At 43.7% G+C, this 27637-nt stretch overlaps 1 protein-coding gene across 1 annotated transcript in view; it reads left to right on the top strand.

The window, feature by feature from the left end:
• Window positions 1-3495: 3495 nt before the first annotated feature.
• The window catches only part of trabd2a (TraB domain containing 2A), a 128305-nt gene continuing 104163 nt past the window's right edge, over window positions 3496-27637 (top strand). Inside the window, 3 exon segments of the mRNA XM_042326404.1 lie at window positions 3496-3669; window positions 4492-4577; window positions 4579-5050. Coding sequence (XP_042182338.1) covers window positions 3562-3669; window positions 4492-4577; window positions 4579-5050 — 666 coding nt within the window. The 5' untranslated portion in view covers window positions 3496-3561.

The following is a 27637-nucleotide window of genomic DNA, read 5'->3' as shown; positions in this document are numbered from 1 at the left end:
TGGAGGCTATATACAGGGTATTATGGTACAGAGTCAATGTGGAGACTATATACAGGGTGTTACGGTACAGAGTCAATGTGGAGGCTATATACAGGGTATTACGGTACAGAGTCAATGTGGAGGCTATATACAGGGTATTACGGTACAGAGTCAATGTGGAGGCTATATACAGGGTATTACGGTACAGAGTCAATGTGGAGGCTATATACAGGGTATTACGGTACAGAGTCAATGTGGAGGCGATATACAGGGTATTACGGTACAGAGTCAATGTGGAGGCTATATACAGGGTATTACGGTACAGAGTCAATGTGGAGGCTATATACAGGGGGTACCGGTACAGAGTCAATGTGGAGGCTATATACAGGGTGTTACGGTACAGAGTCAATGTGGATGCTATATACAGGGGGTACTGGTACAGAGTCAATGTGGAGACTATATACAGGGTGTACCGGTACAGAGTCAATGTGGGGGCTATATACAGGGTATTACGGTACAGAGTCAATGTGGAGGCTATATACAGGGTGTTACGGTACAGAGTCAATGTGGATGCTATATACAGGGTGTTACGGTACAGAGTCAATGTGGAGACTATATACAGGGTGTTACGGTACAGAGTCAATGTGGAGGCTATATACAGGGTGTACCGGTACAGAGTCAATGTGGAGGCTATATACAGGGTATTACGGTACAGAGTCAATGTGGAGGCTATATACAGGGGGTACCGGTACAGAGTCAATGTGGAGGCTATATACAGGGTGTTACGGTACAGAGTCAATGTGGATGCTATATACAGGGGGTACTGGTACAGAGTCAATGTGGAGGCTATATGAAGGGTGTACCGGTACAGAGTCAATGTGGAGGCTATATACAATTACGGTACAGAGTCAATGTGGAGGCTATATACAGGGTGTACCGGTACAGAGTCAATGTGGATGCTATATACAGGGGCACCGGTACAGAGTCAATGTGCGGGGACACCGGTTAGTCGAGGTAGTTGAGGTAATATGTACATGTAGGTAGAGTTAAAGTGACTATGCATAGATTATAAACAGAGAGTAGCATCAGTGTAAAATATGGGTCTGGGTAGCCATTTGATTAGCTGTTCAGGAGCCTTAGGGCTTGGGGTTGGAAGCTGTTAAGAAGCCAATCAATGACAGATATCAAGGCTTTGTTGACATATGACATAACTAGGCAAAACTGTCTCTACTTTATCACAAAACAAGGTTAACTTCAGGACATATTTCCAGGTGTAAGAATCATTTGGGAAGAAAAGGAATCTCTTTCAGAGACTGTTTTCAGCCACTAGAGGGTGCTCCTACAGGTTCTATGGGTAATGGTCAGGGAGAAGTAGCTATTATAATCACTAATTTGGACCTTCAGGCAGGGTTGGGATCAATTCCATTTAAATTCCAGTCAATTCATGAAGTAAACCTAATTCCTAATTGAAAAATGTTGAAGGTAATTGGAATTTCAGTGCACTTCCTGAATAGATTGGAATTTAAATGGGATTCACCCCAAGCCACCCTTTAGTAGTTGAGTGGATGAGAAATAGCATTAAAAAAAAAAAAAAAATAGTACATCTTTTTTTTCATCACTAAAATAACGTATATTTTCTATAGTTTTATACACATTCAAATAAGCTTGTTTAAATCAATGAAAAATGTCCAAATACATTATCATTGAGTTGGCCGACACACTAAGCCCATTGTCCTGGCTGTTGCCTAGTATTGCCAGACAGATAACACAACAATCTATAGAACTATCGATTCCATTGTGTGTTGTGTCAGATTTATTTGCCAACAAACCAACTGTCTTCGTCTTTACTCAATATTTTCATTGACATTTTAACAGACGGATGTCTCTTTACTTTAGTCCATATCAACATGTAGGCTATTAACTGAGTGTTGCTTTTAAGGGCAGGAAGAATGAATGAGAGCCCAACGGTGCCCTTGGCGGGTGTATTCTAATGGTAATAGCTGTTGGTTTGTAGGACATTATGGAACTACAGGAAATCCAACACCCATCTGCCCTCCTCAATGGCTCCTCCACTAATAGTCAACACAGCCCATTATCCTTACATGCCCACTCAATAAAGGACAATCAGTGACTTACCATTAGAATGAAAAAGCGTGTGATATTTCAAAATGTTTTCACAACAGGTTATCTGTCTACCTTAAATAGTAATCTACTAGTAATATAATTTGCTATTATAAAAGTTGTGGTATTTTTCTTATTGGTTCATACTTAAACATTTTGACTTAATAAAGTTTGTTTTGTTTGGTTGCCCTATTCTTAGTGTTCATTAATTGGTAGTCTACCGCTCTCACTCCTGCCACTGTGAGGGCTCAACCACTCTCACTCCTGCCGCTGTGAGGGCTCAACCACTCTCACTCCTGCCGCTGTGAGGGCTCAACCACTCTCACTCCTGCCGCTGTGAGGGCTCAACCACTCTCACTCCTGCCGCTGTGAGGGCTCAACCACTCTCACTCCTGCCGCTGTGAGGGCTCAACCACTCTCACTCCTGCCGCTGTGAGGGCTCTGGAAAAGCCGAATCTTGTCGACCCCTGATAAAGTCCTGAGGAGCAGATCAGACCATATTCGGATTCTACTTTTGAAGTGAATGAATGTACTACTCTCGCCACGAACCGCGAAGGGGGGTTAGATGTTAAATCAGATTATTGCACAGTGGGGAGGGGTGGAGGAGTGGAGCGAGAGGGTGGGGGCAGGGGGGTAGGTAGTGCCCCATGCATGAGCCTAACATAGAGATGCTTACACACTCCAGCAACACTGTGAGAGAAATGAGGGGAGTCTGGAGTTATGGAAACAAGGAGGACTCGATAGAGAAAGTTTCTTCGAGGATTTGGGAACTGTTGATGGCGCTTGGAATTGGACAACCAATTCAGGAGAAAGTGTTGCTACGTTCGAATTCCGAACAGCACCGGTGAAATCATTTATTTCTGCGGGCCTGTGTTTGGAAGTAGATAACAGCGGAGTAGTAACAACATTGTGGCGAGGAATTCCACCGCTCATTCCGGGAACCTGAGGACGCACGAAGTTTAGTTTAGAACCTGTTGCTTGCGTGCACTTTGGATACTAATTTACTGGCTGTGCACAATCTGCTCGGTTCTAAGTGTGGCCTATCAAAGACTGGAAAGTTAGATTTGCTTTAATCTCATTGAGGATTGTAGCCTAGCCTACTATCGCGGAGCAAGTTGTAAGCTTCCATCAAGTGCCATGCATAGCACTTTATTATCAAATATGAGGGATCGGGAAAGTGTCAGATTCAAGACAACAGCATGAAGACATAGACACAAAATAACGTCAATGCTTTCACACAAGTGGGGAAAAACATCACTCAAAGTATTGAATGCAATTTCGCTCAAACATGAGTTCTTCCGGCGGCAGAAAGGTAGATAGGCTATATGTCGGCGTGTTTGACTTATTTCAATGGAACTGAAATTCGGAAAATAATTTTAAGTAATTTTCCCAGGAACGAATTGTTCATCTTGCTTCATCTTGCGACACGTTGTAAAAATAGCGTGCACGTTGGGAGTTACGATGCTGGTCTCTTGGGTCACATTTATTCAAGCGTTCCTAATACTGATGGTGAAAGGAGCCGACCAATGGAGCCTCCGGGAGTCCTCTAACTGCGAGCTAAAAAGGAAAGTAAGTCCGCTAATATCACGTCCAATTGAATATAATTCATGTCTTAGCCAACATCTAAGTAAATGAGGCTTTTTTCATCATTTTTAAAATCTCCAGTGGCACTGGGATTTGAGTATCTGAATGTCCACTGTTTAGTTTTAGCCTATACATATGTTAGCCTAAATGATTATTTCTTCACTTTTCATTTCCAAAATGTGTTGTTCTAGGCTACTTCATTCATCCGCGAGTGTAGTCTAATCCACAAATAAGTGTGAACCTCAAAAAAGTAGGTCTAGGTGTTTTCCTGTAAAGTTTCTCCATCCTCTAAGAGCGCAGATAATTTCGGATGTTTATTGTGTGAGTCTAGAGCGCTGTCAAGTGTTCTGCTGATAAGACGTTATCAGTCCATTACCGAGCATCAAATGGCCTATCGCACGTAGAATCAAAAGTCTCGGTCAATTTAAATAGCTACATGTTCACACTGTCTATTTGCAGTGGATGAAAACTAGTAGTCATTTTTGTTTATTGCAAGTCTGTTTTTAGACCAGCCAGCTATTAAAATGGTTTGTTTGTCCATGTCTTTGTTTAACTTTAGTGACATATTTTGTAAATGACATCACACACAGACAGACAGACAGATAGACAGACAGACAGACAGACAGACAGACAGACAGACAGACAGACAGACAGACAGACAGACAGACAGACAGACAGACAGACACACACACGCATATTAAGGACATAAGGTTTTGGGTTGACCAAAAATCATGAATGAGGTTTTATAGCCTGTTAATAATACTACAAATTCACTCATGTCTTCTTTACTCTTTTCCGCATCGGTAGCAAAGTGATCTGAACTCTTTCCTGTGGACCATCAAACGTAACCCTCCGTCCTACTTCTACGGCACGATCCACGCCCCTTACACGCGTCTGGGACTTTATCCCAGAGAACTCCAAGAAGGCTTTCCAGGAGAGTAACATGGTTTACTTGGAGCTGGACCTGACGGACCCCTACACCATCTCAGCCCTGACCAGCTGCCAGCTCCTCCCCCAGGGGGGAACCCTACAGGACGTTCTACCCAGAGACATCTACAGACGCCTCAAGAGGCACTTGGAGTACGTCAAGCTCATGATGCCATTCTGGATGACTCCTGACCAGAGGGGTAAAGGCCTCTACGCTGACTACCTGTTTAATGCGATAGCGGGGAACTGGGAGAGGAAGAGGCCTGTGTGGGTGATGTTGATGGTGAACTCGTTGACGGAGGCGGACATTAAGACGAGGGGGGTCCCGGTGTTGGATCTGTACCTGGCCCAGGAGGCAGAGAGGATGAGGAAGAGAACAGGAGCTGTGGAGAAGGTGGAGGAGCAGTGTCACCCACTCAACGGACTCAACTTCTCTCAGGTGAGTCCATCACAAATGGCACCCGGCCTATTTTCTACATAGTGCACTACTTTAGACCAGAGCCCTATGGAACCCTATTCCCTATATAGTGCACTACTTTAGACCAGAGCCCTATGGAAACCTGTTCCCTATATAGTGCACTACTTTAGACCAGAGCTCTATGGAACCCTATTCCCTATATAGTACACTACTTTAGACCACAGCTCTATGGAACCCTATTGCCTATATAGTGCACTACTTTAGACCAGAGCCCTATGGAACCCTATTCCCTACATAGTGCACTACTTTAGACCAGAGCCCTATGGAACCCTATTCCCTACATAGTGCACTACTTTAGACCAGAGCCCTATGGAACCCTGTTCCCTATATAGTGCACTACTTTAGACCAGAGCTCTATGGAACCCTATTCCCTATATAGTACACTACTTTAGACCAGAGCCCTATGGAACCCTATTCCCTATATAGTGCACTACTTTAGACCAGAGCCCTATGGAACCCTATTCCCTATATAGTGCACTACTTTAGACCAGAGACCATCCTAATCTATTAGATATGATTTTAAACCTTCCCAATTTCACATAAATCAAGAACAATGTTTGGATTTCAAGAAAGACCTAAAATCAAATGACATTTTATTCGTCACATGTTTCCTAAACAACAGGTGTAGACGAACAGGGAAATGCTGACTGACAGGTCCTTTTTCAACAATGTAGAGTTAAAGTTTAAATGTTAAATGTGACACATGGAATAAATGCACAGAGAATAACGAATAACAATAACATGGCTATATACAGGAAGTACAAGGTAATAACATGGCTATATACAGGGAGTACCAGGTAATAACATGGTTATATACAGGGAGTACCAGGTAATAACATGGTTATATACAGGGAGTACCAGGTAATAACATGGCTATATACAGGCAGTACCAGGTAATAACATGGTTATATACAGGGAGTACCAGGTAATAACATGGCTATATACAGGCAGTACCAGATAATAACATGGCTATATACAGGAGTACCAGGTAATAACATGGTTATATACAGGGAGTATCAGGTAATAACATGGTTATATACAGGGAGTACCAGGTAATAATGTGGTTATATACAGGAGTACCAGGTAATAACATGGTTATATACAGGGAGTACCAGGTGATAATGTGGTTATATACAGGGAGTACCAGGTAATAACATGGCTATATACAGGGAGTACCAGGTAATAATGTGGTTATATACAGGGAGTACCAGGTAATAACATGGCTATATACAGGGAGTACCAGGTAATAATGTGGTTATATACAGGGAGTACCAGGTAATAACATGGTTATATACAGGGAGTACCAGGTAATAACATGGCTATATACAGGGAGTACCAGGTAATAACATGGTTATATACAGGGAGTACCAGGTAATAATGTGGTTATATACAGGGAGTACCAGGTAATAACATGGTTATATACAGGGAGTACCAGGTTATAATGAGGTTATATACAGGGAGTACCAGGTAATACCATGGCTATATACAGGGAGTACCAGGTAATAACATGGTTATATACAGGGAGTACCAGGTAATAACATGGTTATATACAGGGAGTACCAGGTAATAATGTGGTTATATACAGGGAGTACCAGGTAATAATGTGGTTATATACAGGGAGTACCAGGTAATAATGTGGTTATATACAGGGAGTACCAGGTAATAACATGGTTATATACAGGAGTACCAGGTAATAATGTGGTTATATACAGGAGTACCAGGTAATAACATGGTTATATACAGGGAGTACCAGGTAATAATGTGGTTATATACAGGGAGTACGAGGTAATAATGTGGTTATATACAGGGAGTACCAGGTAATAATGTGGTTATATACAGGGAGTACCAGGTAATAACATGGTTATATACAGGGAGTACCAGGTAATAATGTGGTTATATACAGGGACTACCAGTACCGAGTCTTAAAGAGTTCAAGTTTAAATGTTAAACTTGACACATGGAATAAATGCACAGAGAATAACGACAATGACAAATTTGTCATCAGATTGGATCTGATCTTCATCTAAGTCACAACAGACAAACACAGTGCTTTAACTAATAACACACAAAGTATTGTATTTTTCTTGTCTACATTGAATACAATAGAGTGTCAGCTAAAGACGTACAGAAATCTCTGGAACATGCTTCTCTGTTGATGAGTCTACGATACGTGAAACACTAAACATGCTAGCATCTCTGTTGACGAGTCTACGATATGTAAACACTAAACATTCTAGCATCTCTGTTGACGAGTCTACGATACGTGAAACACTAAACATGCTAGCATCTCTGTTGACAAGTATACAATACGTAAAACACTAAACATGCTAGCATCTCTGTTGACGAGTCTACGATACGTGAAACACTAAACATGCTAGCATCTCTGTTGACGAGTATACGATACGTAAAACACTAAACATGCTAGCATCTCTGTTGACGAGTCTACGATACGTGAAACACTAAACACACTAGCATCTCTGTTGACGAGTATACGATACGTAAAACACTAAACATGCTAGCATCTCTGTTGACGAGTCTACGATACGTGAAACACTAAACACGCTAGCATCTCTGTTGATGAGTCTACAATACATAAAACACTAAACAAGAATGGTGTTCATGGGAGGACACCACGGAAGAAGCGACTGCTAAAAAAAAAAAAACATTGCTGCACGTCTGAAGTTTGCAAAAGTGCCCCTGGATGTTCCACAGCTCTACTGGCAAAATGTTCTGTGGACAGATGAAACTACAGTTGAGTTGTTTGGAAGGATCACACAACACTATGTGGAGAAAAAAGGCACAGCACACCAACATCAAAACCTCATCCCAACTGTAAAGTCTGGTGGAGGGAGGATCAGGGTTTACACAGAAGTAAATTAAGAAAATAATGTCTTCAACAGAAGAAAATACTTCTTCTGGAGTGGCCCAGTCAGAGTCCTGAACTTAACCCGATTGAGATGCCGTGGCATGACCCCAAGAGAGCGGTTCACACCAGTTATCCCAAGAATATTGCTGAACTAAGTATGTGAAGTATGTGAACCTCTCCCATCTATCTCTGAACACCATCCAGTCCCATCCTTCAGCTCCCCTCAACCCCTCCCATCTATCTCTGAACACCATCCAGTCCCATCCTTCAGCTCCCTCAACCCCTCCCATCTATCTCTGAACACCATCCAGTCCCAGCCTTCAGCTCCCTCAACCCCTCCCATCTATCTCTGAACACCATCCAGTCCCATCCTTCAGCTCCCCTCAACCCCTCCCATCTATCTCTGAACACCATCCAGTCCCAGCCTTCAGCTCCCCTCAACCCCTCCCATCTATCTCTGAACACCATCCAGTCCCATCCTTCAGCTCCCCTCAACCCTCCCATCTATCTCTGAACACCATCCAGTCCCATCCTTCAGCTCTCCTCAACACCTCCATCTATCTCTGAACACCATCCAGTCCCATCCTTCAGCTCCATTCAACCCCTCCCATCTATCTCTGAACACCATGCAGTCCCATCCTTCAGCTCCCTCAACCCCTCCCATCTATCTCTGAACACCATCCAGTCCCATCCTTCAGCTCTCCTCAACCCCTCCCATCTATCTCTGAACACCATCCAGTCCCATCCTTCAGCTCTCCTCAACCCTTCCCATCTATCTCTGAACACCATCCAGTCCCATCCTTCAGCTCCCTTCAACCCTCCCATCTATCTCTGAACACCATCCAGTCCCAGCCTTCAGCTCCCCTCAACCCCTCCCATCTATCTCTGAACACCATCCAGTCCTTCAGCTCCCCTCAACCCCTCCCATCTATCTCTGAACACCATCCAGTCCCATCCTTCAGCTCCCTCAACCCCTCCCATCTATCTCTGAACACCATCCAGTCCCATCCTTCAGCTCCCTCAACCCCTCCCATCTATCTCTGAACACCATCCAGTCCCAGCCTTCAGCTACCCTCAACCTCTCCCATCTATCTCTGAACACCATCCAGTCCCAGCCTTCAGCTCCCCTCAACCCCTCCCATCTATCTCTGAACACCATCCAGTCCTTCAGCTCCCCTCAACCCCTCCCATCTATCTCTGAACACCATCCAGTCCCATCCTTCAGCTCCCTTCAACCCCTCCCATCTATCTCTGAACACCATCCAGTCCCATCCTTCAGCTCCCTTCAACCCCTCCCATCTATCTCTGAACACCATCCAGTCCCATCCTTTAGCTCCCTCAACCCCTCCCATCTATCTCTGAACACCATCCAGTCCCATCCTTCAGCTCTCCTCAACCCCTCCCATCTATCTCTGAACACCATCCAGTTTTGATTTCTATTTGCCATATATTTTTCAAATGTGATGTGACGATTCACAAAAGTTATAAAACGTTCTATTCTCATAGTTTCTACAGATTGTTAATTCAAGATATACATTATTATATTATTGATCGATTGACTTTTCAGATTACCCAGCAGTGCTATCTGCAGAGTTAGCTCAAGGTAAATGTTTATATTCTTTAGCCATTCCTGAACCTGCGACCAAAAACAAGCTACATATGGACAGTACCAAAACAAGTGATCTAATGATTCTGTCTCTTTGCAGAAAATTCTACAGAGCTGGGATGGTTGTATCCCCATAGAGTGCATTTGGAAAGTATTCAGACCCCTTGACTTTTTTCCACATTTTGTTACATTACAGCCTTATTCTAAAATATATTAATATTCTAAAATGTATTACGTTGTTTTTCCCCCTCATCAATGTACACACAATACCCCCAATAATGACATCACAATACCCCATAATGACATCACAATACCCCATAATGTCAAAGCAAAAACTTAAATATGACATTTCCATAAGTATTCAGACCCTTTACTCAGTACTTTGTTGAAGCACCTTTAGCAGCGATTACAGCCTCGAGTCTTCTTGGGTATTAATTTGTTGTTCCCTACCCTCACCGCCTGGGGGTGACCCGTCAAGAAGTCCAGAATCCAGTTGCAAAGGGAGTCTCAGGGTCCTGAGTTTGGTAATGAGTCAGGGACCATGGTGTTGAATGCTGAGCTGTAGTCAATGAACAGCATTATCACATAGGTATTAATTTTGTCCAGGTGGGAGAAGGCCAGTGTGGAGTGCAATAGAGATCATGTCATCTGTGGATCTGTTGGGACGGTATGATAAGTGGATTGGATCCAGGATGATGGTGTTGATGTGAGCCATGACCAGCCTTTTCATAGCATAGCATTTCATAGCTATAGATGTGAGTGCTACGTGGCGATATTCATTTAGGCAGGTTACCTTGGCGTCCTTGGGCAAGGGGACTATGGTAGTCTGCTTGAAAATAAGTTAGTATTACAGACCAGGTCAGGGATAGGTTGAAAATGTCAGTGAAGACATTAGCCAGTTGGTCAGCACATGGTCTGAGTATGCATCCTGGTAATCTGTCTGGCCCAGCGGCCTTGTGAATGTTAACCTGTTTAAAGGTCTTACTCACCTCAGCTACAGAGAGCGAGATCACACAGTCATCCAAAAGTGTTGCTTGACTCGAAGCATAGAATAGCATAGAAGGCATTTTGCTTGTCTGATAGGCTCACGTCGCTAGGCAGCTCTCGGCTGGGTTTTCCTTTGTAATCTGTAATAGTTTGCAGGCCCTGCCACATCCGTCGAGCACCAGAGCCGGTTTAGTAGGATTCAATCTTAGTCCTGTTTTTACACTTTGCCTGAGTGATGGCTTGCTGGAGGCCGTAACAGGATTTCTTATAAGCATATGGATTAGTGTCCTGCTTCTTGAAAGGGGCAGCTCTAGCCTTTAGCTCAATGCGGATGTTGCCTATAATCCATGGCTTCTGGTTGGGTATGTACGTACGATCACTGTGGGAATGACATCAATTAATGAAGCTGGTGACTGATGTGGTCAACTCCTCAGTGTTATCGGACGAAACAAGGAACATATTCCAGTCTGTGCTTGCGAAACATTCCTGTAGCTTAGAGTCATCGAACCACTTCTGTATTGAGCGCATCACTGGTACTTCCTGTTTGAGGTTTTGCTTGTAAGCAGGAAGATAGAGTTATGGACTAATTTGCCAAAGGGAGGACGAGGGAGGGCCTTGTCAGCTTTTCTGTGTGTGGATTAAAGGTGATCAAGAGTTTTGTCGCCTGTAGTTGCACAGATGGCATACTGGTAAAAATGAGGTAAAACGGATTTCATTTTCCCTGCAATAAAATCACCGGTCACGAGTAGGTGTGTTTTCTTGTTGGCCCTTATACAACTCTATGGTTATTGCTCTACTGACGAAGGTACACAGCAAATTACCTAGTGTTAATTTTACACTTGTTGCTATAAAATAACCCTGGTGTTGGTTTTAATAACCAGTGTTAAACCAAAACCACACCCATCATTATCATATTTCCCAGCATGCTCTATTGCAGGTTATATTTTTAGAATAGTTTGTTTCAATATCTATGTTTTTTTTCTCATGTACATTGATCGATTAATTAATCTTATGCTGCTCAAATATAAATAACATTTCTCTAAACGAATCCAATCTGTTACTTGGATTTATTGCACCCATTACTGAAATGGTTGTTCCAGTTTAGATGTTTTAGGTAGTCTTATACCTTAGGTCTTCCCAACCCGGCACTCCATCTGAATGCAAGATTGCGGGTGAATAAAAATGGCAAACGCTAGATATCCCCACTCTGGCTGGATTCCAATAGGAAATACACAGTGCTTTGTAAGTGAACATAATGGAACCTGCAGGCCTGATGAGGCCTGTAAAACCATGAGTGTCAGGCCACTGTATTAGGCCGAATGAAATTAAATTTAACACTCTCAGTGTTTATTTAACACCAGAGAATTTGCTGTGTAGGTGTGGTAAGACAGAGGCAGCTGAACAAATATGTTTCTATTCACTGTGTCTTCTGTTATTAAGACAAAAAAATGTAACCTTAATGGTTTTCGTCTGCATTTTGCTCAAAACTACAATTGTTCCATCCTGGGTCTCCGTCAGAGCAGATTTGACCCCGCAATTATATGTGTCCTTCGTAGCACACCGTTACTATGAAATCATGTTAAGTATTGTGGATTTTCTGCTAATACTCCTTTGGAACTAAAGGGATTACACATGGCAATTTACCTTAACACCCAGAAGCCTATGCACTGTTTTTTTTGCTTGAAGCTCTAATCCAGAATCCTCTGGGGATTTGTGTCGCCTCCCATGTTTTTCTTTCCCTTTAACAATAGTAATAATTGAAATGCCATTAAATAATTGTAGGTAAATGTACAAAGCTGCAGGTCTATAAAAAACAGATGAAAAAGGTAATGAATTGAACAGGAGATAATCTGGTGTGTAGGACACAGTTACTGTAAATGTTTCTTCCCTGGAATTTGTCTGTTCTTCCAATTCACGTACCAGTTCAAAGAGGGGAGTCCAGAGGTGACACTTTGAGCTGTGGTTCATACTTATTGTAAAATAGCAGGGAAGTTAAATTGGTATTAGTAAAGATATAGTAGGCAGCAACAGACATTTTAGTTGGTTTTTAGATATAATAGAGACAGCAACATATCTATATTCTGGCTGGATGCCCACTCTAGCATGGCAAATGCGAGGAGCTGGCACAGAGTGCACCGGTCTGTGAATGCGCACTGGAGACACAGTGCGCATCACCGCATAACATGGTGCCTGACCGGTCACACGCTCCCCACGGTAAGCACTGGGAGTTGGCTCAGGTCTGAACCCTGACTCCGCCAATCTCCCCATGTGCCCCCCCCCACATTTTTTTGGAGCTGTCGCATTGGCTTCTGTTGTTGATCTAACTCCTCGTATCGTCTCTGGCTTCTGTTCAAATCAAATCAAATTTATTTATATAGCCCTTCGTACATCAGCTGATATCTCAAAATGCTGTACAGAAACCCAGCCTAAAACCCCCAAACAGCAAGCAAATGCAGGTGTAGAAGCACAATGGCCAGAATAATTTTATGGGGGGGGTCATGTTATTGGATCACGGTCAAATGAAGACATCCCACGGGCCCAGATGTCAATTCAACATCTATTCCACGTTGGTCCAATGTTCATTTTATTGAAATGACCGTCAGAAACAACGTTGATTCAACCAGTGTGCCCAGTGGGATAGATCTGCTTGTTCAAACCCTATCAGTCCCAGGAACCCAGCAAAAAAATCCTCTTTTCATTGATCTGACTTTCATTTATCTGCATGTTCAGCCCTTTATATTTAGTGTTTTATAAAACACTACGAAGAGTTTTTACAATTTTCTGGTCAGGACAATTGAGTGTGGACGGATGGATGGACGTCAGAGAGACTACGTGTGGACGGATGGATGGACGTCAGAGAGATGTCGGAGAGACTGCGTGTGGACGGATGGATGGACGTCAGAGAGATGTCGGAGAGACTATGTGTGGACGGATGGATGGACGTCAGAGAGATGTCGGAGAGACTATGTATATCTGGATGGATGGACGTCAGAGCGATGTCGGAGCGACTATGTGTATCTGGATGGATGGACGTCAGAGAGATGTCGGAGAGACTGCGTGTGGACGGATGGATGGACGTCAGAGAGATGTCGGAGAGACTATGTGTATCTGGATGGATGGACGTCAGAGAGATGTCGGAGAGACTATGTGTGGACGGATGGATGGACGTCAGAGAGATGTCGGAGAGACTATGTATATCTGGATGGATGGACGCCAGAGAGATGTCGGAGAGACTATGTGTATCTGGATGGATGGACGTCAGAGAGATGTCGGAGAGACTATGTGTATCTGGATGGATGGACGTCAGAGAGATGTCGGAGAGACTATGTATATCTGGATGGATGGACGTCAGAGAGATGTCGGAGAGACTATGTGTATCTGGATGGATGGACGTCAGAGAGATGTCGGAGAGACTATGTGTATCTGGACGGGCTCCTCTTCCCTATACTGCCATGGGCCTTTTCAGCTTGTTGAGCTCAGATCAGGACTTAATAGCCTCCGTATTACCGTCAGGTCATGTAAAGCCGCGTGGGGAAGCTGGCTCAGCGCTTATGCTACTGCAGTACTGCAGAGAGCAGGCATTGATGAACATCAGTCCTGTTAGACAGGGAGGGAGAGAGAGAGAGGGGGGAGTTAGACAGGGAGAGAGATGGAGAGTTAGACAGGGAGAGAGATGAAGAGTTAGACAGGGAGCGAGATGGAGAGTTAGACAGGGAGAGAGATGAAGAGTTAGACAGGGAGCGAGATGGAGAGTTAGACAGGGAGAGAGATGAACGTGTTAGACAGGGAGAGAGATGAACGTGTTAGACAGGGAGAGAGATGAAGAGTTAGACAGGGAGAGAGATGAACGTGTTAGACAGGGAGAGAGATGAACGTGTTAGACAGGGAGAGAGATGGAGAGTTAGACAGGGAGAGAGATGAAGAGTTAGACAGGGAGAGAGATGAAGAGTTAGACAGGGAGAGAGATGAAGAGTTAGATAGGGAGCGAGATGAAGAGTTAGACAGGGAGAGAGATGGAGAGTTAGACAGGGAGAGAGATGAAGAGTTAGACAGGGAGAGAGATGAACGTCTTAGACAGGGAGAGAGATGAACGTGTTAGACAGGGAGAGAGATGGAGAGTTAGACAGGGAGAGAGATGAAGAGTTAGACAGGGAGAGAGATGAACGTGTTAGACGGAGCGAGATGAAGAGTTAGACAGGGAGCGAGATGAAGAGTTAGACAGGGAGAGAGATGAACGTGTTAGACAGGGAGAGAGATGAAGAGTTAGACAGGGAGCGAGATGAAGAGTTAGACAGGGAGAGAGATGAAGAGTTAGACAGGGAGAGAGATGAAGAGTTAGACAGGGAGAGAGATGAAGAGTTAGACAGGGAGAGAGATGAAGAGTTAGACAGGGAGAGAGATGAACGTGTTAGACAGGGAGAGAGATGGAGAGTTAGACAGGGGAGAGAGATGAAGAGTTAGACAGGGAGAGAGATGAAGAGTTAGACAGGGAGAGAGATGAAGAGTTAGACAGGGAGAGAGATGAAGAGGACTAGTATAATTACAATACATGCTTACTTACTTAGGCCTGTCCTTGCCAGGTGCTGGGAAGTCGAGTCTTACTTACTTAGGCCTGTCCATGCCAGGTGCTGGGAAGTCGAGTCTTACTTACTTAGGCCTGTCCATGCCAGGTGCTGGGAAGTCGAGTCTTACTTACTTAGGCCTGTCCATGCCAGGTGCTGGGAAGTCGAGTCTTACTTACTTAGGCCTGTCCATGCCAGGTGCTGGGAAGTCGAGTCTTACTTACTTAGGCCTGTCCATGTCAGGTGCTGGGAAGTCGAGTCTTACTTACTTAGGCCTGTCCATGCCAGGTGCTGGGAAGTCGAGTCTTACTTACTTAGGCCTGTCCATGCCAGGTGCTGGGAAGTCGAGTCTTACTTACCTAGGCCTGTCCATGCCAGGTGCTGGGAGTCAAGTCTTACTTACTTAGGCCTGTCCATGCCAGGTGCTGGGAAGTCAAGTCTTACTTACTTAGGCCTGTCAATGCCAGGTGCTGGGAAGTCGAGTCTTACTTACTTAGGCCTGTCCATGCCAGGTGCTGGGAAGTCGAGTCTTACTTACCTAGGCCTGTCCATGCCAGGTGCTGGGAGTCAAGTCTTACTTACTTAGGCCTGTCCATGCCAGGTGCTGGGAAGTCAAGTCTTACTTACTTAGGCCTGTCCATGCCAGGTACTGGGAAGTCGAGTCTTACTTACTTAGGCCTGTCCATGCCAGGTGCTGGGAATTCGAGTCTTACTTACTTAGGCCTGTCCATGCCAGGTGACTGGGAAGTCGAGTCTTACTTACTTAGGCCTGTCCATGTCAGGTGCTGGGAAGTCAAGTCTTACTTACTTAGGCCTGTCCATGTCAGGTGCTGGGAAGTCGAGTCTTACTTACTTAGGCCTGTCCATGCCAGGTGCTGGGAAGTCGAGTCTTACTTACTTAGGCCTGTCCATGCCAGGTGCTGCGAAGTCGAGTCTTACTTACTTAGGCCTGTCCATGCCAGGTGCTGGGAAGTCGAGTCTTACTTACTTAGGCCTGTCAATGTCAGGTGCTGGGAAGTCGAGTCTTACTTACTTAGGCCTGTCCATGCCAGGTGATGGGAAGTCGAGTCTTACTTACTTAGGCCTGTCCATGCCAGGTGCAGGGAAGTCGAGTCTTACTTACTTAGGCCTGTCCATGCCAGGTGCTGGGAAGTCGAGTCTTACTTACTTAGGCCTGTCCATGCCAGGTGCTGGGAAGTCGAGTCTTACTTACTTAGGCCTGTCCATGCCAGGTGCAGGGAAGTCGAGTCTTACTTACTTAGGCCTGTCCATGCCAGGTGCTGGGAAGTCGAGTCTTACTTACTTAGGCCTGTCCATGCCAGGTGCTGGGAAGTCGAGTCTTACTTACTTAGGCCTGTCCATGCCAGGTGCTGGGAAGTCGAGTCTTACTTACTTAGGCCTGTCCATGCCAGGTGCTGGGAAGTCGAGTCTTACTTACTTAGGCCTGTCCATGCCAGGTGCTGGGAAGTCGAGTCTTACTTACTTAGGCCTGTCCATGCCAGGTGCTGGGAAGTCGAGTCTTACTTACTTAGGCCTGTCCATGCCAGGTGCTGGGAAGTCGAGTCTTACTTACTTAGGCCTGTCCATGCCAGGTGCTGGGAAGTCGAGTCTTGTTGCTCAGCTACGTGTGAGAAAAGATCAGTGGGGGAAAGTCTGCATGTCTTTTGGATTCAATACAAGCAACAGTCACCAAAATAGTGCATATAATTGATATAACTAGCTGCAGTAACTAGATCAAACATCTGATTACGAGCAGATGAAAGAACAGGGGATTTACACTATAGTGCACTACTTTTGACCAGAGAGCCCAGAGGGCCCCTATGTAGTGCACTACTTTTGACCAGAGAGCCCAGAGGGCCCCTATGTAGTGCACTACTTTTGACCAGAGAGCCCAGAGGGCCCCTATGTAGTGCACTACTTTTGACCAGAGAGCCCAGAGGGCCCCTATGTAGTGCACTACTTTTGACCAGAGAGCCCAGAGGGCCCCTATGTAGTGCACTACTTTTGACCAGAGCCAACAGAGCCCAGAGGGCCCTACGTAGTGCACTACTTTTGACCAGAGAGCCCAGAGGGCCCCTATGTAGTGCACTACTTTTGACCAGAGCCAACAGAGCCCAGAGGGCCCTACGTAGTGCACTACTTTTGACCAGAGGGCCCCTATGTAGTGCACTACTTTTGACCAGAGCCCAGAGGGCCCTACGTAGTGCACTACTTTTGACCAGAGACCAGAGGGCCCTACGTAGTGCACTACTTTTGACCAGAGCCCTATGGTCATAGGCTGTCGTTTGAGACACTGCCAATGATTGTAATGACGCTGAACTAAACAGCGACACTAAAGAGTAGAAATGCAGATGTCGTTACAGATATATATCGCTACCTTTATTCCTTTCAATTATAATACACATTAGGGAAAATAGTTTTTTTTTTTTTGCGTTCAGTAGTTCTGTGTTTGATGATTTCATCAGAGTTAAAAATGAACTATTTTTTTATCATGGAATTAAACCTTTTTGTATTTCTTTTACATTTTAAATGATAACTTCCATTGAATATTATTGAATATCTTCTCAATCAGGTTTTAACTTCTATATTTGTTAGTCAATATTGATTCATGTGGTATTTTCTAGATGGTTCATGTGTTCCACTTAATAGCGAATACTGTAAATACAACCTTTTACATCCCATAATTCACTATGTTATTTTACTGCTCCTGGGTGATCTTAACACTCTTTTAGGGATTTATTCTCAGTGATCTATAGTCTTATAGCCTCCATTAGCGCGCGCGTGTGTGTGTGTGTGTAATAGCCATCAGCCGGCCCGTTACAGAGTCACTTTTCTTAACACTCCTATTGCACCAGTAACAAGGACATGTTCAATAAATCAGATTGAATGTTTAGTAGCTAATCACAAATGTTAGCCATCCGCACCCTTAGTATAAATGTTATATTTAATGATTAAATTGAATTCTTGTCATTACTGCCAATGATTGTAATGACTACTGAACGAGTTGTGCAAACAGCAGCCGACTCTCCCCTGATAGTGAATTCCAGGGGATTATATTTGGATGTTAATAAGGAGTTAGAATAGTCTGCCATAAGTCTTTATTTCCACCTAAATATCATATACTCCTCTCTGTTGCTGTCAATCTTTCCAGGGTTTGTAGAGACACTATTCATGGTCTCAACACACATGAGATTCTGCTCCCTATTACCTATATAGTTCACTATAGGCCCTGGTCTAAAGTAGTGCACTATAGGCCCTGGTCTAAAGTAGTGCACTATAGGCCCTGGTCTAAAGCAACATATCTTACACATACCAGTATCCATAGTAACATATCTTACACATACCAGTATTCATAGCAACATATCTTACACATACCAGTATTCATAGAAACATATCTTACACATACCAGTATCCATAGCAACATATGTTACGCATACCAGTATCCATAGCAACATATGTTACATATACCAATATCCATAGCAACATATGTTACACATACCAGTATCCATAGCAACATATCTTATACCGGTATCCATAGAAACATATCTTACACATACCAGTATCCATAGCAACATATGTTACGCATACCAGTATCCATAGCAACATATGTTACACATACCAGTATCCATAGCAACATATGTTACACATACCAGTATCCATAGCAACATATCTTATACCGGTATCCATAGTAACATATCTTACACATACCAGTATCCATAGAAACAAATCTTATACCAGTATCCATAGTAACATATCTTACACATACCAGTTTCAATAGAAACAAATCTTACACATACCAGTATTCATAGAAACAAATCTTACACATAATAGTATCCATAGTAACATATCTTACACAAACCAGTATCCATAGAAACAAATCTTACACATACCAGTATCCAAAGAAACATATCTTATACCAGTATCCATAGAAACATATCTTATACCGGTATCCATAGTAACATATCTTACACATACCAGTATCCATAGAAACAAATCTTACACATAATAGTATCCATAGAAACATATCTTACACATACCAGTATCCATAGCAACATATCTTACACATACCAGTATCCATAGAAACATAGCTTATACCAGTATCCATAGCAACATATCTTATACCGGTATCCATAGTAACATATCTTAGACATACCAGTATCCATGGTAACATAGCTTACACATACCAGTATCCATAGAAACATATCTTACACATACCAGTATCCATAGAAACATATCTTACACATACCAGTATCCATAGAAACATATCTTACACGTACCAGTATCCATAGAAACATAGCTTATACCAGTATCCATAGCAACATATCTTATACCGGTATCCATAGTAACATATCTTAGACATACCAGTATCCATAGAAACATAGCTTACACATACCAGTATCCATAGAAACATATCTTACCAGTATCCATGGTAACATAGCTTACACATACCAGTATCCATAGAAACATATCTTACACGTACCAGTATCCATAGAAACATAGCTTATACCAGTGTCCATAGCAACATATCTTACACATACCAGTATCCATAGCAACATATCTTACACATACCAGTATCCATAGCAACATATATTATACCGGTATCCATAGTAACATATCTTAGACATACCAGTATCCATAGAAACATAGCTTACACATACCAGTATCCATAGAAACATATCTTACCAGTATCCATGGTAACATAGCTTACACATACCAGTATCCATAGAAACATATCTTACACATACCAGTATCCATAGAAACATAGCTTATACCAGTATCCATAGCAACATATCTTATACCAGTATCCATAGAAACATATCTTACCAGTATCCATGGTAACATATCTTACACATACCCGTATCCATAGTAACATATCTTACACATGCCATTATCCATGGTAACATATCTTACACATACCCGTATCCATAGTAACATACTGTGTCTTACACATACCAGTATCCATAGTAACGTACTGTATTTCACACATACCAGTATCCATAGTAACATATCTTACACATACCCGTATCCATAGTAACATACTGTGTCTTACACATACCAGTATCCATAGTAACGTACTGTATTTCACACATACCGGTTTCAATAGAAACATATCTTACACATACCAGTATCCAAAGAAACATATCTTACGCATACCAGTATCCATAGCAACATATCTTACACATACCAGTATCCATAGAAACATAGCTTATACCAGTATCCATAGCAACATATCTTATACCGGTATCCATAGTAACATATCTTACACATACCAGTATCCATAGAAACATAGCTTACACATACCAGTATCCATAGAAACATATCTTACCAGTATCCATGGTAACATAGCTTACACATACCAGTATCCATAGAAACATATCTTACACGTATCAGTATCCATAGAAACATAGCTTATACCAGTATCCATAGCAACATATCTTATACCAGTATCCATAGAAACATCTTACACATACTTGTATCCATAGTAACATATCTTACACATACTTGTATCCATAGTAACATATCTTACACATGCCAGTATCCATGGTAACATATCTTACACATACCCGTATCCATAGTAACATACTGTGTCTTACACATACCAGTATCCATAGTAACGTACTGTATTTCACACATACCAGTATCCATAGTAACGTACTGTATTTCACACATACCAGTATCCATAGTAACATATCTTACACGTACCAGTATCCATAGTAACATATCTTACGCGTACCAGTATCCATAGTAACATATCTTACGCGTACCAGTATCCATAGCAACATATCTTACACATACCAGTATCCAAAGTAAGACTGTAATTTATCTTACACGTACCAGTTTTTTAAAACACAGGAGGAATTTGGGCCTTTTTTCCTACCACCCAGGGGACATTTGTAAACACTCCACTTGCTATGTGACATTAGGCCTACATGTAGTTATCCACATAGTGTGTGTGTGTGTGTGTGTGTGTGTGTGTGAGTACCAGAAGTCCTCACTAGAATAGTTAACCAACTAATATTCAGAGAAGGGAAGACAGTCTTCACTTGTAAAAAAGCCATTTTAAGCTTAGAGGTTAAGTTTAGGGTTAGAATTAGGGTTACTCAAGCTATGTAGTCTATTCATTCCTCCTTGATCAATAAATACAACCGACAATGTGTGGTTGTTTCTCTGTAACACTAGCTGCCTAGGAATTTGATGAAATTGGATTTAGCTAGCCAGCCAGATAGGTTCCCAATCTCCCATCCTCATAACTAGAAACTAAGCCATTCTAGGCTATCAATCAAGTTAGAGTAGCTTGTCTAACTATGTTAGCTGGCATGCCTGCTGGTAAGGGTTGCTAGACTTTAGAAAAGTAAGCAATTACTAAATGTACTGAATAAGACTCACATTCCTTTCAGATTTTAGCAGAGATGCAGAGGAGCATATTTAGTTCAACATAACCACGGTGAAATTCATAGACAGAGTACTGCCTGCCAAGATTGACAGACATTTACATTGTTTTTTTCAAAACTCAAATGACAATAAATAGATACCTAATAGTGTTGTCACCAGAATTTTGACTTCGATACCCGATACCAGGTTTACTATCACAATACTCGATACCAAAACGATACCAAAACGATACCAAAACGATACCAAAACAACACCAAAACGATACCAAAACGATACCAAAGCAATACCAAAACGATACCAAAACGATACCAAAACGATACCTCGGCAAAACAATTAAGACAGTCATGTATGCATTAATGAATCATTATTCAATCAAACAATGATAGCAACATAATGGTAATAATTTATTTAAATGGTAAATCTCTATCGACAATACAGGTTAATGCATTTTTAGTAGAAGTTTGAGCAAGCATGAAGTTATTGAGCTTGTTTTAGCCGATTTCATGGGGCTAAAGATGACCATCTGGTTCACTTTCCATTTGGGTCTTATTTTATTGTACTGATCATTTGCATAGAAGTAGCTTCTTGTATGAAAATGATTTCTTACATTGTTACCCCAGGAAATCTGAAGTCTTATTGTAACGGCTGTCGTGGTTTGAAGAAGGTGAAGAGGACCAAAGTCCAGCGTGGTACGCGTTCATGATGCATATTTATTAACTCAGAACACTACGATCAAAATAACAAAAATAGACCAACACGAAACAGTTCTGTCTGGTGCAGACACAGAGACAGAAGTGGGAAAACAGGCTGCCTAAGTATGGTTCTCAATCAGAGACAACGATAACCAGCTGCCTCTGATTGGGAACCATACCAGTCCTAAACATAGAAACACAACACCTAGACATACAACATAGAATACCCGCCCACATCACACCCTGACGAAAAATAGAAACATACAAAGCAATCTAGGGTCAGGGCGTGACACTTATTACATACAGCCGGGAATAACTATTGGATATAAGAGCAACGTCAACATTACCAACATTACCACCAGGAATACGACTTTCCCGAAGTGGATCCTCTGTTCAGACCACCACCCAGGACAACGAATCTAATCCCAGAAGCCGCCCCAAAACAACGGCGTTGCAGAAGGGGCAGACGGAGTGGCCTCCTGGTCAGCTCCGTAGACGTGCACTTCGCCAACCACTCCCGAGTAAACTACTCGCCAATGTCCAGTCTCTTGACAACAAGGTAGATGAAATTCAAACAAGGGTTGCCTTCCAGAGAGACATCAGAGATTGTAACATCCTCTGTTTCACGGAAACATGGCTCTCTTGGGATATGTTGTCGGAATCAGTTCAGCCACCGGGCTTCTCCATGCATCACGCCGACAGAGATAAACACCTCTCTGGGAAGAGTAAGGGCAAGGCTGTATGCTTCATGATTAACGACTCATGGTGTAATCATAGCAACATATAGGAACTCAAGTCCTTCTGCTCACCCGACTTAGATTTCCTTACAATCAAATGCCGGCCATATTATCTCCCAAGACAATTCTCGTCAGTTATCGTCACAGCTGTGTACATTTCCCCTCAAGCAGACACCAAGAAGGTCCTCAAGGAACTTCACTGGACTCTATGTAAACTGGAAACCATATATCCTAAGGCTGCATTTATTGTAGCTGGGGATTTTAACAAAGCAAATTTGAGATCAAGGCTACCTAAATTCTATCAGCATATTGATTGCAGTACTCGCAGGGGTAATACACTCGATCACTGCTACTCTAACTTCCACGATGCATACAAGGCCCTCCCCCGCCATCCCTTCGGCAAATCTGACCATGACGTCATTTTGCTCCTACCGTCTTATAGGCAGAAACTCAAAACAGGATGTACCCGTGACTAGAACCATTCAACGCTGGTCTGACCAATCGGAATCCACGCTTCAAGATTGTTTTGATCACGTGGACTGGGATACGTTCCAGTCAGCCTCAGAGAACAACATCGATCTATACGCCTACTCAGTGAGTGAGTTCATACAGAAGTGCATTAGAGATGTTGTACCCACTGTTACTATTAAAACCTACCCTAACCAGAAACCAAGGCTGGATGGCGGCATTCGCGCAAAACTGAAAGCGCGAACCATCGTATTTAACACATTTAACCAGCTGAATATAAACAGTTTAGTTATTCCCTCCGCAAGGCAATCAAGCAAGCGAAATGCCAGTACAGGGACAAAGTGGAGTCGCAATTCAACGACTCAGACACGAGATGTATGTGGCAGGGTCTACAGGAAATCACAGACTACAAAAACAAAAAACAGCCACGTCACAGACAACAACGTCACGCTTCCAGACAAACTAAACACCATCTTTTCCCGCTTTGGGATAATGCAGTGCCACCGTCGCGGCCCGATAACAAGGACTGCGCCCCCTTCTTCTCCGTGAGTAAAACATTTAAGCGTGTTAACTCTCTCAGGCTACTGGCCGAGACGGCATCCTTAGCCGCGTCCCCAGATCTTGCGCAGACCAGCTGGCTGGTGTATTCAATTGACATATTCAATTGTTCCCTATCCCAGTCTGCTGTCCCCACATGCTTCAAGATGGCTACCATTGTTCTTGTACCCAAGAAGGCAAAGGTAGCTGAACTAAATGACTAACGCCCCGTAGCACTCACTTCTGTCATCATGAAGTGCTTTGAGAGACTATTCAACGATCATATCACCTCCACCCTACCGGACAACCTAGACCCACTTCAGTTTGCATACCGCCCCAACAGGTCCACAGACGATGCAATCGCCATCTCACTGCACACTGCCCTATCCAATCTGGACAAGAGGAATGCTGTTCATTGACTACAGCTCAGCATTCAACACCATAGTACCTTCCAAGCTCATCATCAAGCTGGAGGCCCTGGTTCTCAACACTGCCCTGTGCAACTGGGTCCAGGACTTTCTGACGGGCCACCCCCAGGTGGTGAAGGTAGGAAATAACATCTCCATTTTGCTGACCCTCAACACTGGGGCCCCATAAGGGTGCGTGCTCAGCCCCCTCCTGTACTCCCTGTTCACCCACGACTGTGGCCATGCACGCCTCCCAACTCAATCATCAAGTTTGCAGACGACACAACAGTAGTTGGCTTGATTACCAACAACGACAAGACAGCCTACAGGGAGGAGGTGAGGGCACTCGGAGTGTGGTGTCAGGAAAACAACCTCTCACTCAACGCCAACAAAACAAAAGAGATGATCATGGACTTCAGGAAACAGCAGAGGGAGCACCCCCCTATCCATATCGAAGGGACAGCAGTAGAGAAGGGGAAAAGATTTAAGTTCCTCGGCGTACACATCACAGACAAACTGAAATGGTCCACCGACAAAGACAGCGTGGTGAAGAAGACACAACAGTGCTTCTTCAACCTTAGGAGGCTGAAGAAATTTGTCTTGTCACCTAAAACACTGACAAACTTTTACAGATGCACTATCGAGAGCATCTCGTCGGGCTGAATCACCGCCTGGTACGGCAACTGCACCGCCCTCAACTGCAAGGCTCTCCAGAGGGTGGTGCGGTCTACACAACGCATCACCGGGGGCAAAATACCTGCCCTCCAGGACACCTACATCACCCAATGTCACAGGAAGGCCAAAAAGATCATCAAGGGCAACAAACTCCCGAGCCACTGTCTGTTCACACCACAATCATCCAGAAGGTGAGGTCAGTACAGGTGCATCAAAGCTGGGAACGAGAGACTGAAAAACAGCTATCTATTGTCCATCAGACTGTTAAACAGCAATCACTAACTCAGAGCGGCTGCTGCCTACCTTGAGACCCAATCACTGGCCACTTTAATAAATTGATCACTAGTCACTGTAAACAATGCCACTTTAATAATATTTAAATATCTAACATTACTCATATCATATGTTTATACTGTATTTTGTACCATCTATTGCAGATTAACATGATGCCGCTCAGCCAACGCTCATCCATATATTAATTAAGTGTTTGGTGGCAATCAGTTTTGCATTACGGGTAGTGAATTGATGTTAGCTTTAGCTGTCAGCTAGCTAGGAAAGTTAGCCTACAAAACTGGAAGCTATCGGTATCTTCTTCCATTGTGAGCTGTTCTAGCCTGTTTGGACATTGTTCTGCATTTCTTGCTTCATGCCGTGTCATATTATTCAAGTGTTAACTTATGTGCAGAAGAAGAGGGGAGCTAACATGATACAGCCCAGTCTCCCAGTGCAGGCTAGCAGGGGAACAGGAGCTAACATGATACAGCCCAGTTTCCCAGTGCAGGCTAGCAGGGGAACAGGAGCTAACATGATACAGCCCAGTCTCCCAGTGCAGGCTAGCAGTGAAGCAGGAGCTAACATGATGCATCCCAGACTCCCAGTGCAGGCTAGCAGTGAAGCAGGAGCTACAATTATGCATCCCAGACTCCCAGTGCAGGCTAGCAGTGAAGCAGGAGCTAACATGATGCATCCCAGACACCCATTGCAGTCTAGCAGTGGAACAGGAGCTAACATGATGCATCCCAGACTCCCAGTGCAGGCTAGCAGGGGAACAGGAGCTAACTTCCGGTACTTCCGGCGCCGACAGAGATGGCCGCCTCGCTTCGCGTTCCTAGGAAACTATGCAGTTTTTGTTTTTTTACGTGTTATTTCTTACACTAGTACCCCAGGTCATCTTAGGTTTCTTTACATACAGCCGACAAGAACTACTGAATATAAGATCAGCGTCAACTCACCATCAGTACGACCAAGAATATGTTTTCGCGATGCGGATCCTGAGTTCTGCCTTACAACCAGTGTAACCGAGTGGATCACATGCAGCGACCAAAAAAAAAACGACTCAGAAAAAGAGGGAAACAGCGGTCTTCTGGTCAGACTCCGGAGACGGGCACATCGTGCACCACTCCCTAGCATTCTTCTTGCCAATGTCCAGTCTCTTGACAACAAGGTTGATGAAATCCGAGCAAGGGTAGCATTCCAGAGGGACATCAGAGACTGTAACGTTCTCTGCTTCACGGAAACATGGCTCACCGGAGAGACGCAATCCGTAGCGGTGCAGCCAGCGGGTTTCTCCACGCATCGCGCCGACAGAAACAAACATCTCTCTGGTAAGAAGACGGGCGGGGCGTATGCCTTATGGCCAACGTGACATGGTGTGATGAAGGAAACATACAGGAACTCAAATCCTTCTGTTCACCTGATTTAGAATTCCTCACAATCAAATGTAGACCGCATTATCTACCAAGAGAATTCTCTTCGATTATAATCACAGCCGTATATATCCCCCCAAGCAGACACATCGATGGCTCTGAACGAACTTTATTTAACTCTCTGCAAACTGGAAACGATTTATCCGGAGGCTGCATTCATTGTAGCTGGGGATTTTAACAAGGCTAATCTGAAAACAAGACTCCCTAAATTTTATCAGCATATTGATTGCGCAACCAGGGGTGGAAAGACCCTGGATCATTGTTACTCTAACTTCCGCGACGCATATAAGGCCCTGCCCCGCCCCCTTTCGGAAAAGCTGACCACGACTCCATTTTGTTGATCCCTGCCTACAGACAGAAACTAAAACAAGAAGCTCCCACGCTGAGGTCTGTCCAACGCTGGTCCGACCAAGCTGACTCCACACTCCAAGACTGCTTCCATCACGTGGACTGGGAGATGTTCCCAGTATTGCGTCAGACAACAACATTGACGAATACGCTGACACGGTGTGCGAGTTCATTAGAACGTGCGTTGAAGATGTCGTTCCCATAGCAACGATTAAAACATTCCCTAACCAGAAACCGTGGATTGATGGCAGCATTCGTGTGAAACTGAAGGCACGAACCACTGCTTTTAATCAGGGCAAGGTGTCTGGTAACATGACTGAATACAAACAGTGCAGCTATTCCCTCCGCAAGGCTATCAAACAAGCTAAGCGCCAGTACAGAGACAAAGTAGAATCTCAATTCAACGGCTCAGACACAAGAGGTATGTGGCAGGGTCTACAGTCAATCACGGACTACAGGAAGAAACCCAGCCCAGTCACGGACCAGGATGTCTTGCTCCCAGGCAGACTAAATAACTTTTTTGCCCGCTTTGAGGACAATACAGTGCCACTGACACGGCCTGCA

Source organism: Oncorhynchus tshawytscha, linkage group LG09, assembly GCF_018296145.1.
Source record: "Oncorhynchus tshawytscha isolate Ot180627B linkage group LG09, Otsh_v2.0, whole genome shotgun sequence".
NCBI lineage: Eukaryota > Metazoa > Chordata > Actinopteri > Salmoniformes > Salmonidae > Oncorhynchus > Oncorhynchus tshawytscha.
Note: the sequence above shows the minus strand (reverse complement) of the source record. Positions and strands in the feature narration are given on the sequence as shown.